At 38.4% G+C, this 20,104-nt stretch overlaps 1 protein-coding gene across 2 annotated transcripts in view; it reads right to left on the bottom strand.

Moving 5' to 3' along the window:
- LOC111503340 (lysosomal aspartic protease) overlaps positions 1-15,886 on the bottom strand; it is a 63,666-nt gene extending 47,780 nt beyond the window's left edge. The window contains exons 1-4 of one of the 2 annotated variants that reach the window (XM_074186170.1): positions 15,686-15,886; positions 15,412-15,529; positions 6,882-7,008; positions 2,825-2,943 (exon numbers count right to left, since the gene is read on the bottom strand). In XM_074186170.1, coding sequence (XP_074042271.1) covers positions 2,825-2,943; positions 6,882-7,008; positions 15,412-15,529; positions 15,686-15,759 — 438 coding nt within the window. In that variant the 5' untranslated portion in view covers positions 15,760-15,886. The remainder of the gene's footprint in view (positions 1-2,824; positions 2,944-6,881; positions 7,009-15,411; positions 15,530-15,685) is intronic. The other variant, XM_074186171.1, reaches the window with a different exon arrangement.
- Positions 15,887-20,104: the final 4,218 nt, after the last annotated feature.

Raw genomic sequence — 20,104 nt, 5'->3', positions numbered from 1 at the left:
ACTACGAGTGAAACTTTTTTTACAATCAACGCACGAATACATCTTGTATATAGAAATATATACCGTACGATAAGGAGAATTTGAAATGAGTGAAACGTTCACACCACACTCCTTATAAAAGCCCAACTCCTCCCCCCCACCATAACCCAAATGAGAGCTACAAGGTCAACATTCAATGCCACAGAGCAAGCTCAAGGTAGTCGAAGTGACGAACGTCAATGTCAAACCCCACACTCAAGGTCAAACACCGCAACGCCTAATCCCACTGTATATTCTGTACACGTCACGATTTCATTCAAGGTCAACATTCAATGCCATGGAGCAAGCTCAAGGTAGTCGAAGTGTCGAACGTCAAGGTCAAACCCCACACTCAAGGTCAAACACCGCATTCAATCTCATACTATGTGTACGACGTTCAAGGTTAGGTGACGTCATACGATATTCTGAACTTATATAGGAATTACCAACAAGGGAGTGGACAACGCCGAACGCCCACTGTTCAAGGTTATATTCTGTACACGTCACGATTTCATTCAAGGTCAACATTCAATGCCATGGAGCAAGCTCAAGGTAGTCGAAGTGTCGAACGTCAAGGTCAAACCCCCACACTCAAGGTCAAACACCGCATTCAAGCTCATACTACGTGTACGACGTTCAAGGTTAGGTGACGTCATTCAAGGTCGTGTGACGTCTCAAGGTCAAAAGGGGTGGGGGGAGGCGTTCAGTCGGCATTAGCACCCTACTTACATGTATAACTAGTTCTTGTTAAACGTAGCTTGCCAAATCATTAATTCTTCGTGAAACAATATCGTTTGATAGCGAGCGGCACAGTAAAAATATGCTTTGCAGATTTTTCATCGAGCATACATTTTGTTATGTCTAAGACACATGATTTTATTAAATTTTCAGCCATAGTGTGCGCTTCACCTGCTTGTACAATCCAATTGCTAACTAAATATGATGCCACCGTGGCATTTTCATTGATAGTTTGGGTTTGGGTTATAATTAGAGCCGAAAGTCGCCTATTCACAACTATACCGTCTAATCTCAGAGGCGGCTTTTATTATAGGGACTGCGCGCTAACAAGTAGATACCGGTGGTGGCGGCATAGTAAAATTGTTTGGCATGTTCACCCAAATGGCTTGCATCGGATTCTTTGGAGTAGCCGAACGCCGTTTTTCGGCAAGGCAGGCTTTCTCTCGACCGGGGCGGCGGCGGCCCGTTTGTGTCGGCCTAACAAAATATGCCAATCATTTGAATGAGCAAGGTATACTGTGGTAGGTGGCGACTAAGTTCGACTGCACCTCGTTAATCGTGATACGCTGCGTCAAAACGGTGTACCAGAAAGATGTGTTTTCAATTTGTTTCCAATTTCTTGCGGAACCCCTACAGGGGTATCGCGGAACCCTAGGGTTCCGCGGAGCACAATTAGAGTATGACTGTTCTAGACAATCTGTAGAAACCCAAAAACTGAAGTCCAAGCAAAATAAGTTGCGAGCAACAGCTTGTTGATATAAATTTGACGTTTATTGGGTTCTTACATTTACATTTTTTTTATTTATTTATTATCCGTTTGACATATAAGTATATATAGGATTTGTCCATCAATGAAGAACACATTGTCCGTATCAATATAAAAACACTCTAAAATTAACACATAATATAAAATATAATACAAAAGAAAACTATTTTATAAATAAAAAATTCGTCTAGGTTATAAAAACAACTATCAATTAATTACTTTTTCAGATTTCGGGTAAATTCATTAATTTTATTAAGCTCCTTAATATCTATTGGTAACTTATTAAAGATATTTGGGCCTATCACATTAGAAGTAAACGTATATTTACAATACTGTATGTGGAAGTTATATTTTTGACGAGTATTCCTACTATGTATGATTTCATTGGTGATAAAATTATTTTTGTTTTTAAAGACAAAAATTGAAAATTCGAATATATACATGCTAACAAGTGTTAAAATGTTAAATTGTCTAGATAAACTTCTGCAAGAGGCCCTTTTTGAGGCTTTGGCCATTATTCTCAAAATATACTTCTGCGCAACGAATACATTTAATATCGAAGTCGAGTTACCCCACATACATATGTCATGTCTCAGTCTGGAAGCTACTTGAGCATGGTATAGTGCCAAAAGTTGCTGATCTGTCAAGATATCTATTAGGTTTCTGAAGAGATAACCTAATGAGTTAATTTTACTCGTTAAATTCGAACAGTGTTGTTTCCATGTCAAACATACATCAATGGTAGTTCCCAAAAAATTTGTCTCTCCTTTTTCCAGAATTGACATGTTCTTAATTTGAAATTGAATAGGCACGCAATGTTTTTTGTCGATTGTGAAATCTAACCAATTGTGTTTTGTTTGCATTGAGATAAAGAGAATTAGGTCTGCACCAGTTCATAACAGATTTCGAAGTATATTTACATTTGTCTAAAAGTGAGTTTTCATCCATGTCAGATACTATTAAAGACGTATCGTCGGCATACATTGTTGAAGAAGTATTGCTAATATGTGATTCCAGATCATTTGTATATAAAAGGAACAATATAGGCCCTAATACCGATCCTTGCGGAACACCCATTGAAATATTTAACAAAATTGGATTACATTTATCATAAGTACTCATACTGTGGTTTCTACACTGTAACATAGTGTTGCCTATTTTCTAAAAATTATGAAATCCAGGAATGTGCTACGCCACGAATGCCGTATGAGTGTAACTTTGACAACAAAGCATTATGATTGACGCAGTCGAATGCCCTGCTGAGATCACAAAAAAATAAAGTGATATAGTGACTATACTTACAGAAATAGTATCGTATGAATAAAATCCAGTCATATTGAAGTTGCCCATATCTGCAGAAAATGGTCTTCCGTCTTTCTTATAAGATGAAGATTTTTCATGATAGTAATAATTGTGGAACACTGAAAAATATGTAGTTGTTGAATCATGCTTTATATTTGTTTTCAATGAAGATTGCTGTAGAAAATTAACAAAAATTTTTAATTTGTCATCGTAAATGACTTCCCTGCAAAACTTATCATTGTCTGTTAATACCAAGTCATGTTTCTAAAGGCGGATTTCCATCAAAAGGACAAAACCAGAAGAAAACAGCAACTGTGTCGGTTTCGACAAAACAAAAATTCGAGTTGTGAAAATAACATACATTTCGAAGACTTTGTGTCACGGGCGACTGTTTTGTCAACAACGAAATGTCCCGTCGGCTGGCGGTAAGATTGAAAGGCTTTTGTGTTTTATCTGTGTTTTAGTAAACAGAGTTCACTATGTGGAAATTGTCGGCGACAACAACAAGCAACTATTCAGATGTAACATATCTCTTTGTATTATGTTTAGAAATTTTTGATACCAATACATTTAACAAGTTCTCGAATTTCGTGATTGGACATTCTTAGAAATTACAAGAAACGATGGTCTCAGTTCCATTTGTTCTCATGCTATCCTTTATCAAATCTGCCATAATTTTATTCGTCTTTTTAACAATGATCTCATCCAGTATCTTGGTTCCTTTCGCTTTCGCTCCCTTCGCTCGAAAGATTCGATTATTTAAAAATCGCAGCCAATTATAAAAACATAGTATAGAGAAAGTATGATGAAAACTGTTCGTGTAATAGAAACGACAGAAAACATTTCACAACAAAAAGCGGGACTCAGACTAGTTTTTGTCTGTTTGGTAAAATTCAAGAAAAATATGTAGTTGTTGAATCATGCTTTATATTTGTTTTCAATGAAGATTGCTGTAGAAAATTAACAAAAATTTTTAATTTGTCATCATAAATGACTTCCCTGCAAAACTTATCATTGTCTGTTAATACCAAGTATTGTTTCTAAAGGCGGATTTTCATCAAATCAATCAATCAATCAAATCAGAAAACATTTCACAACAAAAAGCGGGACTCAGACTAGTTTTTTTCTGTTTGGTGAAATTCAAGTTTCGCGTTTGTTTTCGAAACTAAAACAAGTTCTTTGTTTCTCTTTTTGAAAACAAAACTAGTCGCAAGCGAGTCCATTCGGTGGAAATCCGCCTCAACATTGTAATACCCTAGATAGAGCATATGCTGTATCCGAAAACATACTGCATTTTCTACACAAAAGAAAGAAGACGATATTGCAATACAATAAATACACTTTGGGGTAAATTTCAGGTGCGAATTAAAAACAAAGAAAATTTGAGGACAGAAAAAATATTAACACGAGGAAAACAATTTTAAGCTCCAATTCAGTTTTTAGAGAATATTGGACTAAACACACAAGAACCCTCGGCAGATTTGATCCACCCAGTACGTCTACGGTTGAGTTTTACCTTTGTCACTGTCGAAAGTCCTTAAACAGCTATACAGAATGTTAATTACCACCATTGTTTAATGTGAAAACAGACACAGATAAATATCAATTGAAACAAAAAATTATCAACAATTGTTAGATATTTCATTTTGCAATAGTTATAAAAAATCATAATTAACAAATTAATAAATTCTTATGAACTTTCATCGCAGAATCGTATAAAGTAATATATATATATATATATATATATATATATATATATATATATATATATATATATATATATATTATTTCTTTTGATAAACTCTCTTTAGCGGCAGCGCGCGCATGCGGTAAGAGCCGCGTGGAACCCTATTTTCAACGTCAAATTAAATTATAAATAATATAATAATAGTAATAATAATAATAATCGTCTTTATTCATCGACATACTATAAAAAATGAAATACAAAAATTTAGAACAATAATTAAGGGTCAATGAAAAGGTGAAGTATCAGCCTAGGCTGCTTTTCAACTTAACCTAGCGAAAAAAAAAGAAAAATATAGGTGAATCATAGAAGACTATGAAAATATAAGTGAATCATAGAAAAATATAAAAGTGAAATTTGAGAATAATGGAGACAGTTTGGGGAGTCGGGACTTTTTTATCGGAAATTTCCTTCTCTTTAACGAGCTTAAATATTAATATTTTTTGAGTTATTAAAGAAAAACTAAATACCATTTTTTTCAATCTTATTTTGTTAATAACAATTGCAATTTTTTACCTGCATCAAAATCCTTCGAAAACATTTTTCTAGAGGTGATTCCGAAGCGAATGCGCTATCGCTCATATTTTTAGGACCTTTATCTCTATTTTTCATGTTTTTGAACTTGTTGATTAGACTATATTTTTTGTATATCAAGATAATACCTACTATTATTTTTCGTTCGTTATTACTTATTGCTTATTAAAAAAAAATTTCAACTTTTTAGTTCGATGTTTTTAAAAAGCGTGTGTTTTAGTTTTTCAAACTATATTTATTCAGAATATTATCTAAAAAATATGAACCTTTCAACCTATGCTCATATTTACGACCAAAAATATTACGATGAAAAATACTAACAACTTCTTTAATCCGAAAATGATGAAATTATTTGCTGGAGGAGACATTACCTATGGCAGGCGAGAGAGTTCGGACCTGAGAATGATTCATTATCTGAATAGAACTTGGTTTAACGGAGGATGGCAAAAACATTGCAAATTCACGTCAATCATTTTCAGAAGACAGAAGCCTACCGGATTAAAGTCGCCTTCCGGAAAAGGAAAGCGACTGATTATTGCCCACATTGAAGAGTTGACGGTTTTTTTGAGGGCTGTGTTTGAAGAATATTCTCTGAGCAAATATTCAATCTAATTCTTGTGATGGATACTGCAAGTTATCATTACAGTAAAGTTGAAAGCATACCAACTAATACATGAAAGAAATCGGATAACGTTGAGTGGCTTCAACGAAATAAAACTCCATTTTACGAAAGTATGGTTGAAAAAAACTGTTGTCCATAGTATGTTTGAATGAAGCTCGTTTCACAGAGTGTTTAATCGACACAGAAACGAAATACTATCATTCTGCGTCTGCCCCCTTATCATTGCGAACTCAATCCCATTGATCTGGTTTGAGTCCAAGTACAGGATTTCGTTGCAAGAAGAAAAACGACATCCAAAATAAAAGATGTCACAATACTCTACAAGGAATCCTTAAAAATTTCGATTCCAAAAAATGAAAAAATGGCGAATATGTTTTGAACATTTCATGAGAGAAGAGGACAAATTCTGCAATTGTGAAAATTGTATTCGTAACATTCGATGACGATTCATCGGATTAATCTGATGATAACACACCATAATCAATTCTTTTACTTAATATATATTTATTATCATATGAATAAATGAATTCAAATGTTATAAAAGTATTGATTGTATATGAATAAATGAACATGGTTATTAGTTTCAACAAGTATTTTTGATTAAATACCCAAAAACACGCCACTGCAGGTAGAAAACAACTCGAACACTCATAAAATTGTTTGTTTGCGATACAAAAAGGGGGTGGACCCGGAAAAGTATTATAAACCCGCCTATACCAGCTGCGGTGAAAAATAATAGAATTTTAAAACTTTGTTTGACCACTCTGTTAGGATTTCGAATTAATAATTACTTTTCACTATAAGGAAACAGAATTTAACCTGATATTGCAGATAGGTGCAGATAGGTGGTGGTGGTAATGTAGTGATATTTGGTAATTGACAATTGTTTATTTCTCTCACAATCAACTGAGTAAAATAAATAGGAGGAAACAATAGGAGTTGACTTACAGATCTTTTTAAGTTAGTCAATAAGCTCTACTTAAAAACAGTCCCGGAAAGTGTATGACAGAAAGAAAATAAAAAATCAAGTAAAAAGGTATCCAAGCATACCATTTTTTCCTATAAGTTGGGTTTCATATCATGAAAATTGCGTAAAAACCAAATATTCTCTATTTTATTATGAATGAAAACACCATATATAACAACTGGTAACTTACTACATCCAGGGGTTGTAATGGCTGAACATTTAGAGGAAATCAACCAAGTCTGAGACCAAGCTGTGTCAAAAGCTACATTCATCATTTGTCCTGGTTTCCCAACCATTATTTTTCCATAAAATTCATTCTGTAACAGGTAGCATATTTAATGATATATAGGAATATATTCAAAAAATTTAGAAGCAGTTGAACAATTTCACATCTTACAATTCTTAACAGTTCCAATGGCGTTTCGGGGAACACTTCCCATAATATTCAGAATTACAATATTGAAAATAAACAAGGTTCATTACGACATCGGAATCAAAATTAAATCCGTTTAAAAAAACATTGAATACAAGCCACAATTATTGCAAAATATAATACAATTTGAGCTTAGTAATGAACAAATTTACCAAAGCCGGTAACATTACATACAGAGTGAAACAATCAAATGCAATAAACTCATTGATTGAATCATTTTGCACATGTTCTACAGTTTCGGCTTCCAATATGTGTACATTCATTTTATTCGAATCGGCACGGTGAGAATAATACTTCACAATTCACACAACATTACATTTAATGCTAACAGCTGTTTCGACACACTGTGCCATCTTCTGAGCGAATTATAAACTAACCTAAGTATATGATGTCATCTCCCCAAATACTAAAAGTTGCATTGGTAGGTAACTTCTCAAATGTTCCTCGAACCTCTGGTTGAAACTACAGCCAATCTGACCCATATACAAGGCATTGCATGCAGTCGTTGCACTTGAGCTTGTAAACCCCAGAATTTTTTAATTTGTCCCATGCAGACTTGGAATTATTTATCCCCATTGTTATGACCATCGCTTTTTGTGTCTGATATATCTCAGTTATTCTACAAAAAATATCTAATTTCCTTCAGAAACAAGGCATAATTGTAGCACTCAAGACAAATAACAATTCGCGTTTATTTATGTATTATTCTAAGTCAGCATGGGGGAAATTAAAAAAATTCAGGGACTACAAGTTCATGTGCGACGACTGCAATGCCTTATATATGGGCCAGACTGGCCGCAGTTTCAGCAAGAGATTTGAGGATCATTTGAGAACTTACAGATTGAATAAAAAATATTCAAATTACGCCAATCATCTCATAGGAAACACTCACAATTTCACACAAAATCTCAACAAAAACTCTGAAATTAAATATATTGGAATTTGGAGAAATCAAAAAACATCTTGCTACTAAAAACAACGTTATTCTGAATGATCAGATAGATAATTATAATTCTCCAACTATCAATAATGTTATTAGTAATTTCCCAAATGTCCCCAAATGACCTCTCTCTACCTACCAATGCAATTTTTAATATTAAGAAGGCGACATCATATACTTAGGTTAGTTTATAACTCGCTCAGAAGATGACATAGTGTGTCGAAACAGCTGTTAATATTAAATGTTGGTGTTTTCTAATGGCATAAGAACAAAACACAATCACTACAGAAAAATCCTCAAGGCTCTCTCAGAGCGGTGCATGTGCGAAAGTAACGGTTCCATTGGATTTGAATCGCTAGAAGTTGAATTCATTCGTAAAAACGTTCTCAGAAAGTGTATTCCACATAAACGCAGTTCTTCAGATGAAAGAGATCTCAAACAGTGAGATTCCAGGTGTACTGAGTTAAATCTCAAAACGCTGAGCAGCCACACTCCGTGGCGTTTTTCTGATATATACCGCTCTTGGTATAATCAAATGTGGCAAGTCACTTAAACACTTCTCATGAAAGTATCTATGAAAGAGAAACAAATCTCCAAGCTTTCTTCGATGTTCCAGGCTATCAAGGTTGCACATGATATTCGCGTCTCCAATCAGGCGGATGGATATTTTCTGGATGGAATCCAGCAACTTCAGGGTATGCTGACGATCATCTTGGTTTCGTTCAGGATTGGAGACCTGCTCCCTTACCCTTTTAACTGATGTTTGTCAGAAGGACAAACGGGTCATAACTGAATGGGTGTTGTTGGTATGGCGGCAAGAATGTCCTCAGACATCAGTACCGCCCTTCACGATGTACCCCTGCCTGGATGGGGTGAATTGGATGAAAACGTTGTTCATCTTTCATCGGAGGATATAGGGGCCTCATACGACAGAGTGTCGGGGCCTTCTATATCGAGAGGGGTCGTCTATAGCGTAATCCATAGCTTCCCTGACTAATAGGTTTTCATGAGTTTCTGCGTTATCAAAAACTCTTTGATTTCTCGACTGAATGGACTGCCGAATGGAAGGTAGCTGCAAATCTCTGCGGATGGCATCGTTCCGCACGAACCAAGGAGCATTCACAATCATCCTCATTAGCTTGTTTTGTAATGTTTCCAAAATGGAAATATTAGTCGGAGCCGCTTGTCCCCATACGCCTGAAGCATACATGATGACAGACTTGAACATCGTATTGTAGATGGTAATTTTGTTTTTTAGACTCATTTTTGATTTTCTATTTATCAGAGGGTACAGACGTGCTATCCGACCCTCGATCTTAGATTTGACGGACATTATGTGCGGGTTCCAAGTGAGTCTACGGTCTATCAGAAGGCCGAGGTACTTTACCCGCGCTTGCCAGTCAATCTCCCTACCAGAGATTCTCACTTTCCTGGCCGGAGAAGATTTCAATCTTCCCATGGTTATTGCCTGAGTCTTATCCGGGTTCACTCGAATCTTCCAGTCAAGGTACCAGCGCTCGAGGTCGTCCAATGCACGTTGCATATAGACGACACCGAGCTCCCGACCCATGGAAGACGAGAGGAGAGCCGTGTCATCAGCGTAAAGAGATATTTTCACACGCTCGTGCCTCGGAAGGTCACTGGTGTAGAGTGAGTATAACGTCGGAGAGAGCACGGCCCCCTGTGGCACTCCAGCAAGGATCTCTCTGTTATCAGACAGAGATCCCTCTACTCTAACCTGAAATGTCCTACCTTTCAGGAAAGACCCGATCCACCGGATCAGGCCCCGAGGTAGGTCGAACATGTTTAGCTTATGCAGAAGACCTTCGTGCCAAACTCGGTCGAAGGCCTTCGAGATATCTAATAGGACGATATGCACTTTTTTATTTGTGTTCAACTCGCTGATTGTGTTTTCGACCAGCCTTAGAGCCTGTAACTCAGTGGAGTGGTCCCTCCTAAAGCCGAACTGCTCATCAGGCAGAGCATTTCGGTCCTCAACTTCTTCGTTGAGCCTTTGGAGAACAACTCTTTCAGCCAGCTTAGCCGCCGAAGAGAGTAGACTTATCGGACGATAGTTCTGTGGGAACAGCGGGTTCTGACCCTGTTTTGGGATCATGACAACGACCGCATGCTTCCATCTGCTGGGGAAGTATCTGAGGGACAGCGAACTGTTAATTATATTCAGTAAGCACTCAACGCAGTTGTCCGGGAGCTTCTTCAACAACTTGTTAGTTATTGAGTCAGCTCCCGGTGCTTTCTTAGCCTTTGCGGCTTTAATATATCCCTTCAGCTCTTCCACAGAAGCTGGACGGATGTCGTCATCGTCATCTTCCCTGAGGAGTCGGTGAACCCGGTCTTCCAACAGCATATCACGATCAATGTCGTCATCATCATTAACGTTAAGCTGAAACTGACGTTCCATCGTGTCAGCAAAGGCTAACGCTTTGTCGGCGGGGGAGTAGCACACTCCGCGCTCTCCGTGAATGGGTGAGAGAGCAGTCTTCTTCCCCTTAAGCCTGCGAGTGACTCGCCAAAGCTCGTCACTCCCAGGTTCAAAGGATTCCAACAGCTCTTCCCACCTTTCGTTTCGATGATCAATGATGGCCTGCTTGACTTGATTGGCCAACCTGTTTGCCGCAGTTTTATCCCCTGGGAAAAGGGTTCGCTGATAGAGCCTTCTCAGACGATTTCTCTCCCGTATCAAGGCTTTGATACGGGGGGGAAACTCATTATAGCTCCTCAGCGGACACTCCTCCCTGGAGGTGGCCGCTCGAAGAGCATCATTCACGGAAAGCTCGAAACGCTCCACTGCCGCGTCGAGTTCGTCAGGAGAGTCGAGTACCTCAGGAGGGGCGCGCATCTCTTCGAGTTGGGCTGTGAAGATATCCCAATCCGTCTTAGATCGCACGCAATAACCAGGGGGAGGAAGTTCATCGCCCAATACCAGGACTACTGGGTTATGATCGGAGTCCAATTCCGACAGAACGTAAATTTCGCTAGTCAGAGAGACATTTCTGAGAAGCGCAATGTCTAGTACATCAGGCCTAGTCTGCCCGCGATAGTACGTAGGCTCATCTGGTCCCAGCACTAGATATTCATGTCTGTCAACATGCGCATGGAGCGCCTGGCCGTTTCGATTAGTGGCTCTGCTCCATGGTCTGTGCTTGGCATTGAAGTCACCAGCAGCAATTGTCGGAGTGTCGCTTCCCATCAGCAGTTCATCCAGTGATTCAGGGAGTAATCGAACGCTCGGGGGATTGTAGACCGAGATTATTCTATGACAACCCCTGCTCAGTCGAATTTCGACACCTACAGCCTCAGTTCCGTGTAAACGGGCACTGTCAATGCCGTATTGTACGCACTGAAGAGATCGTTTGGCAAAAATGCCAACTCCCCCTCCAGCACGTCCAACACGTTCTCTATGAAAGAATCTGTAGTTTGGAATGACAATAGATTCGTTCCTCAGATGTGTCTCTTGTATTAGAGCTACATCGATGTTATTGTCTATCAGGAAGTTTTCAAAGTCTAGTTTCTTTGAACGAATGCCATTAGCATTCCAAAAAACTATCTTAAGAGATCTAGGCAACGTTGGTTGTCTAGACATTGGCAGTTCCAGTTAACACGTCAGTATTCACCGTGAACATTTTCTGTAACACGGGGAATTGTACGAACAACTTTTTCATCTGATCCAATGCGGAACAGATGTCTGAAACCCCCTGCGTCTGAGGAGAGGGCCCAGGTTGAGAGGGGGCAGGCTTTGCAGAACTGCTGGCACCCTTGGATGCAGCCCTTGCAAAGCTGACCCCCTCTTGAACGCGACCAGATCCCACAGGTCTTGTTGGAGGGGTTGGCTTCCTTGCAGAAGACTTCCCCTTTTGTTGTACCTTCGGGTATGACGGGCATCCACGGTAGTTGGCGGTGTGGGCCCCCTTACAATTATTACATTTCGGGGGGTCAGTCCTAGCCTTTTTGCAGGCATTGGTTAGATGCCTGCCGGCGCACTTTACGCAGATGGGGACTGCTAGACAGTTACGTTGACAGTGGCCGAAACGTTGACATCGGTGGCACTGACCCACCGAAACTTTGGGATACTGAGGTTCAACCTGTACCTTCATGCTCAGGAGTTCCTTGACCTCGAAGATGTGCCTTTGGTCCCTGCTCAATAGGACAAGAACCATCGGCATGGGCTTGTTGTACCGCTTCATACGCGTTACAGATGCGAGATCAAAGCCTCTGGCTTCGAGCTCCTCACGAACGTCTTCTGTCGCCAGATGTTCTGGCACTCCCCTGAAAACAGCACGGATTTGCCGTTCTTCAGGGAGCGAATAAGTGTGGTGAGGAATCTTTTCCTTCACCAACAATCTAGACAGCCGACGATAGTCGTCAGGAGTCTCGGGTTGGACCTTTATGCCATCATGCAAGTTGACGGCTTTAGAGAACTTAATGTTCTCCTGAGTCGTCAGCTTCAACAGGGATACCCATTTGTTCTTCTGACGGACAACAATAGGTGGAATTTTGGCTTTCTTAGCCGGTTGATTTTGAGTGAGAGGGGCGGGGGTACCAGGCTCCTCCCCATGAACTGATTTGACAGTACTTCCTGAGTTGGAAACACTGTCATTTGCCAAAATGATATCTTGTTCCATATCTTCATTTTTTTCAATACCACTTGTAGTGGCCAACTCATCTACCGGATTTTGGGTAGGTTGATGTGAGGTCTCGGACTCGGTATAATAATTTCGAGCCTCTTCTCTCACATTGTCAATAATAGCTTTTTCTGATATTTTCTTGGCCTTGACTTTCTTTTTAGGTTTTTCTTTCAGAATCCATTCACTTACCTTGTGGCTGGATATATCGGGTAGAGGAGGAAAATCTTCATTGATTCGACGTTTCTTCGACGTCGATGAGGAGAAGGAAAGAACGCTGGCGTTTTCAAAATCGCGAGCTGAAATTTCACTATCAGTTGGGGTATTAGCCACTCCCTGATTTTCATCCGTCAAAATTTGACGGCTGGCCCCAGGGACTGGTAATGCACTGCCGTGCAAATCTGACTGGCTCAGGCCGAAGCACGAGATTAGTTGGCATACAATGCTAACAATCTCGGCTTTTTCCCTGCCAGCCAGACCGCGAAGCAGTTCCTCCATACTGCCAGTGGACATAACTAAATTGAAAACTTTCAGGCGTGAGCACAGTGAACAGTAACGAAAATGACAAATCTAAACGTACTCACCAGAAGTTTTGAAGATTCTTGCGCACTATAACACGCACACAACTAACACAACAGAACTACCACTGGTAAATGGCTGATCATCTAACAGAAACACCAAAATTATCAAAATTTTTCGCAGCAAAATCTTTACGTTGTCACTTTGACAGCTAACGTCAGATGCTTCAGGGTATGTTAGAGGGAGGAGCATTATACATGAGAAACATACTCCAAAGAAGGTCTGATCTGAGTTTTATAAAGCATCAAAAGTTGCTGAGGTGTGTACAGTTTTCTGGTTCGGAACATTGTTCCAAGCTTTTGAGAAGCTGCCTTTGCAATTCCAGCAACATGATTGTGCCAAGACATATTGGTGTTCATTTTAACCTACAACAAACTTATCGAAGCAGAAAGCAAAGAAAACTGATGCCTGGGTTTTTGTGGCGTTGAATTGAACCTGGTTAATTCCACCTCAATTCGAAATCACTTCTAAATCCTCATTAAGATATGCAACGTCCTGCTGCCGGTGGAAATGTGCCTCCGTAAGGGATGCCCCGCAACCCAAATGGAATGACGAGATAAGTGCGCTGTCGTCAGCAAAGCAATGTATTGGATTCTTGGTTTCTTCCAATAAGTCGTTGACATATAATATAAAGAGAGTTGGAGACAATATGGATACCTGTGGGACCCCAGCGTATTCGAGAGATATCCATAGATATCAGGAAGCTGAAGAGCCATACCTACATAAAAATGATCCGACAAGCCATAGCATCGAAGTTTGGCCAGCAAACTTTCATGCCAACTCACTGTCAAAGGCCTTTGAAATATCAAGCGTAACAGCTCTTGATTCTCCATGTTTCTTGATTGCGTTATTCCAAATATGGGTGACATACGATAGAAGGTCGCCTGTTGATCTTTGTTTTGGAAAGCCATATTAATGATCGCTCAAGATGATTTGAGGATATAGTGGTTAACGACTTTCTCCATGATTTCATTTGCTCACTTTTTAAGTACCTACGATGACGGACACTTCATCAGGGCCAGACGCCTTGTTGATATTGAGCTGTTTCAAAATTCGCCTGACTAGACGCTGTCGAAAAGTGATTTTCCGGCATTGTGGATTCTAGTGTCGAAATAGTGGGTGGTGCCTTACCCAGCTAGTAGATTTGCTTTTTCCATGACTGTTGTTGCAATTGAACCATCCGCTTGTGCTAGTGGTGGAATTGTGGATTTTGTAAAGTTCTGATTAACAGCTTCAGCTACCAATCAGAAGGATCTAGACCCATTGGGATTGGCAAGAAGTTTATACCTAATTATCTGATTGTGAAGTTCTTTGCTTTCATTAATCCTAAGTTTGCATCTGTTGCGAGCATTAGCAAACCTAGTTCGGTTTTCGGCACTGGGATTTTTGAGACACTGCCGGTAGGCGAGATTTTTGGAGACGAAAATTTTTGTTGGTTTAACAATTAATTTTAAAATTAGCAACATTACACAATAAAGCAATCTAACCCGTCGATTGGTAGAATGGGACCAGTAAAATGACTTACAATTTCACTAGACTTGTCCCCTTCAAGTTATCTGATTTAATCTGTGAAGAAGCCTGAAGAAGCTATTGTATAGTGAAACACGTGTTTTGTTTTTGTAAAACTTTTTAGTGAAATCTCACAATAAAGTGTTTTTCGAATTGTCTACAATTATCTATTGATAATTATACCTGCATAAATCTGCAATAAATCTTCATAATTTGGGTGTTTTCAAGCGACAACTATTGATTTCTACTGCTGTACTGATTGTTTCAGTGGAGTGAAATGGGGTCAAGAAAAATGCGTAGTTCCAATTTTGAAAATCAGAGAAGCACCAAGGCAGTTTCAGTTATATTTAATGAACAGGGCAATGTCATAAAGGAATTAAAGAAAGACTTAGTTTTTCGGTTAAATCGGTATAGATTTTTAATTCTTTTATCAGTAGAAATATCGGTTTCAATGAGGTATATCTTCATTCCGATCATCAAATTGTTCACCTCACAAACAACTGAATGAAGCCATGTACAATAATTTCGTTGTCACCCGGTATTTCGTAATAAACTTCAGATGATTGATACATTTCTGTTAAACTTTTATGTTTGTTTCTCAAAAGACCATACTTACATCAGAATATCTGTATATAGGTACGTCGGGGTACGAATCATTCTTTTTAAACCAATTAAGGTGTGTTCCATACACCAAATACTGTAGGTGAGGATTCGTTTGTCTGAACAGATCCACTCTGAAAAAAAATCAGGTTTAAAAGTTTCAGAATAATAATTCAACTCGAAGCATCATGTTTTGAACATTAACAATCTGCTCCGATTGCCCTTGCCAAGGACAAACATAATTAATCAATAGTCTGGAATGTTAATATGTATACTAATACAATTCTTACCGGATTGTTCCGTGTTTCTCCTTATAGCAATATGTCACCAAAACAGTTATTAATAATATGAAAATTCGTTTCATTTTTTACACTATTTCACGAACACTTCTTGAAATATTTATTGTTCCTTAACTGAAAGAAGGCTTGAGACAGACTGAAAAACGAACAGTGAAGATAAACATTCGAGAAAATGTGGGGTTTACCGAACATGCGGTATTGAGAGTACAATTCAGGCGCTCATATTATTTATTTTATTTATCGTATGCTAACAACGAGTTATAGTCCAGTCCCAGAAGAGTTTCTGAACGCACAGTAATGTTATTCGACGAATACCAGGAGATTCTTGAATATAAAAAAAAATCTCTTCGAATTATGGCATGACACTATCGTCATTTTCACAAATAAGTCAGTCATGCTGCATAATGTTTCATAAATAAAGGAAAAAAAAGCATTTACTTCTTGTTAAAAATAACTCTTCGTAGGTACGTTTTGAGTATATCTACAATATTCTTTCCCAATATATACAGAATTCTGATTTTTGGAGTTCTTGGTGGATGATGCCATCTCTACTCTCGAATTTCAACATCATGCCGGCTTTCCAAACTAATAAAGAAGGGTGTCATTCTTGTCTCTTCAGGTCTGCTCAGGGCACATGATTTGCGGACCCAATAATCACTCACCCAACGATGTGAGGAGTGGTCATTGGTTGATGATTTTAGCGCGTCCTGTAGAACGTATAGGAGACAGGCCCGACCAGGTCAACCTTCGGGAAGAAAATAATTATAATAATGCCTGCCAGGGTAATCTACTGTAGTCGCGTGATGGGTATATAGAGGTTTCTGATACCAGGTACAGGGCCTGCTGTGAAGTGCCTGATACTCTCATTCACTGTTACCACTTTGGGAATATACGGTCCTAGCCTATATCCACCGACGCGGTCTAAGAGTATTTTTTTATCATCTACGGCACTTTTACGGTAGTTATGAGACACCAGAGTTGCACAAAGTAACAAACGCGACCATCGATATTCGTCGTAGAGTTTTCAACTCCAGGTGCGGCGAATATTGTCCGCAAAGAGTAGTAAATATCGAAATTTTGTCTTCAAACTTCGAGGATTTTATCCAAGCCACTTTCTAAAAAGATTTGTTGGAGTTCTCAATGTTATGAAGCCTTTCCTACCCCTACTATTGATTCTCAAGGATATACCAGCTTGTCGCGATTAAGTAGAAATATTGACTGGAATAATGAAGGAGGCGCATTTAATCTGCTCAGAGCACTCGATTCTCGGACTCATCGATCGCATACCTCACGGTATTGGAAGTGGTAACTGGTGAAACCGACACACCTTCCAAATGTCTTGGGGCTTAGGGGACAGGGTATGACCGGTCCAACCTCTTCGGTGGAAAAACTTTTAAAAATTTATAAGATTCAATATGTTCCTACGATTTCATAAAGATAAGCCGACGTACGAAAATGTGTCCAAGAATATTGAAGACCTTGGCTTCTCCAAGACCTTGACGTTCACTTCATTCAGGTGAAGTGGGCTGGAGTCGAAACTCGAGGGTTTCATCATGGCCTGCCAGGATGTTATCTTCAACACCTTGGTCTACCATAGTCAATTATAGGAATAGAGGTTTCTAACACAAAATGCAGTGCCAACCGTGAGGCACCTGAGACCCTTATGAATTTGGTATCAGCATTTCCGAAATAGATGCGGTGTCAGCCTGAAGCCTTCGACGGAACTTAGCATTATGAATGCGATATTACCATCTGCGGCACTGACGAATTTTGAGTATTACCGTATGCTCAGAGAATATTGAATCCGTTATGTAGAATGAGAGGTGCCAAATTTATTGGAACTACTCATTGCCCACTTTTAGACAGATAATCATATAAGCTAATAAGCCTGATGTAGTTCTCTTCAACCAATAAGTAAGACGTCGTGTCGTATTCAGCTGCGGGTGGAGGGAATAACGTCCGAAAATGAAGAAAAAAGTAGATGAAAAATCGAGGTTTACTTGGAACTTCGCAGAACTTCTACCCACACCACTCTGTTAAAATGATTATTCTGATAAAAGGAGTCCTGAAATGATGCCTTTGCTCCTCTCTGGTCTCATAATTTTCCCAGCTTGCCTCAAGACGGCAAAAATCTTAGCTGGACGGATGCAGAAGGCTGTACTTCTTAGTTCCCTACGTATGCTCAGTTAACACGATTCTCAGACCTAATGATCACGCATCCTACATGTAGTGGTCATTGGTTAATGATTCTGGCATTCCCTCCGAATAGGTCCGAACTTCGGGTCCCGAGCTTGACCAGCAATTGCTTTTCAGATGATAATAACAATAATTGGTCCGAATATTAGGATTGAGGGAGAGGATTGGAATAAGAATATGAAAGATCAAGTGGATAGGGGAGAGTTTGTACACATACATGTTATTTATATAGATACCAACGCTACCAACTGAAATATGTAAAACATTTTCAGGCTAGCACCTTACTAGAAAATAACATATAATATTATATCCGATATTCGGCATTCCCATACTAGTCTCGAAGTCACTTTCTCGAAGTCACTAGTCTCGAAGTCACTAGTTGAAGGAATATTGAAGCTTCTGTTGAAACCTTCAATTATTGAGTGTAATGTAAATGTCGAGATAACTTTTCATCATCCACTGTTTGTCAAAAGTGTACTTTGGTGTCATGTATTTATGTATACACTTAGTGCCACCTCTTTTTAATTTAATTTGTTATGTTCGAAAGTAGGTCATTTCATTAATGACACCTGTGATCAGAGCAATCATTTCAACAGAATGGTCTGATTGGATGCAGGATTCGAAGCGTAAGGAAACTAGAAATTATGTTAAACGGTTTTATTGAAAGAAAAGATAATAATGATTTAGATAATGTACTAAAAACTAAAAAAATATCCGAATGGTCCTGGGTAGCAGCAATTCCTCAACAATCATCGGTATTGATGAGATAAAAAAAAATCATTGGGCGTAGTATTTACATATTTACTCAAGTTACGCTACGCCCAACGATTTTATTATTTTTTTATCTGATCAATGCCGTAGATTGCTGAGGAGAGTGGTGTGATGACTGCTACATAGGACCTTCCGAATTATTTTTTAGTTTTTTGTATATTATCTACATCATTATTATCTTTTTTTTAATAAAACCGTTAAACATTTTTTTTACTTATTTTATTCACTTTCTCTTAAATAATCTTGTTGCAATTATAGGTCAAATAAGGTTTGAACGAAGACTGTCCAATTTAAAACCGTAGCTACGATTATTCATTTCATCTCATGCATCATAGTACTTATTATTATAATTTAAACTTGTGATATATATACTGTTTGGAACCTTTGGTGTAGTAATGAATATTACTGGAATTTTTTCCCAACACCAAATCGTTATTTTTACATCTCGACACGTGTTTCTATCACCAAGTGATCATCTTCAAGAGGAAGATAAAACTAATAACTACTCAAAACTGAAGCTACTTATACTAATCAGGTACATCATACAGGTAGGTAATCAGTAATACCACCCATACAAGTGTACCACCCTAAATTAATTTTACAATTGGCCTTTCTATTATTTACAATATGTCCTTATGTATGTTTAAATGTTACAGCTATATATAGAACAATTTTCAGCTATATAAAATTAGTTTCACAATATTGCCTATCTAAATATACTTGTGATATACTGTTTGGAACCTTTGGTGTAGTAATGAATATTACTAGAGTTTTTTCCCAACACCAAATCGTTATTTTTACACCTCGACACGTGTTTCGATCACCAAGTGATCATCTTCAAGAGGAAGATAAAACTCCTTCCTCTTGAAGATGATCACTTGGTGATCGAAACACGTGTCGAGGTGTAAAAATAACGATTTGGTGTTGGGAAAAAACTCCAGTAATATTATTCTAAATATATTTACAATGTGTCTTTTTGTAGTAATCAGTAAACCCAACAATATTATTTCAACAAGCTATATAGTATGCTATTTGGTATTGGTCCGTTGTCGTTATTCATAATATTATTATGTTCACTTATTTCCACACTCTCATAGGCATCTAGTTGCCTGTTGTTATTAACTTGTCTAACTAATCTTAAAGAACTGAAGTCTATGGAATGGTTTTGTTGCAAAATATGATGGGCGACTGCTGATTTTTCAGGTCTTCCATATTTTAAGTGTGCTATGTGTTCCTTATATCTCACTTTAATAGATCTTTTTGTCTGTCCATAATATTTTGCATCGCAGTCCTTACATTCAATTTCATAAATTCCAGACTTTTCCGAATTCTCGACTTTGTATTTTGGACTTCCCAAAAGGTTCTGCAGTGTATGACTTGTTTTAAAAACCACCTACATACCTAGTTCCTTGAAAATATTTCCAAAGTTCTTCGTATATTGGT

Source organism: Leptinotarsa decemlineata, unplaced genomic scaffold (assembly GCF_025532065.1).
Source record: "Leptinotarsa decemlineata unplaced genomic scaffold, Ldec_3_MD MMD2_tig00078422_RagTag_RagTag, whole genome shotgun sequence".
Classification (NCBI taxonomy): Eukaryota; Metazoa; Arthropoda; class Insecta; order Coleoptera; family Chrysomelidae; genus Leptinotarsa; species Leptinotarsa decemlineata.
The sequence above is the reverse complement of the archived record's forward strand: the minus strand, read 5'-3'. Positions and strand labels throughout refer to the sequence as shown.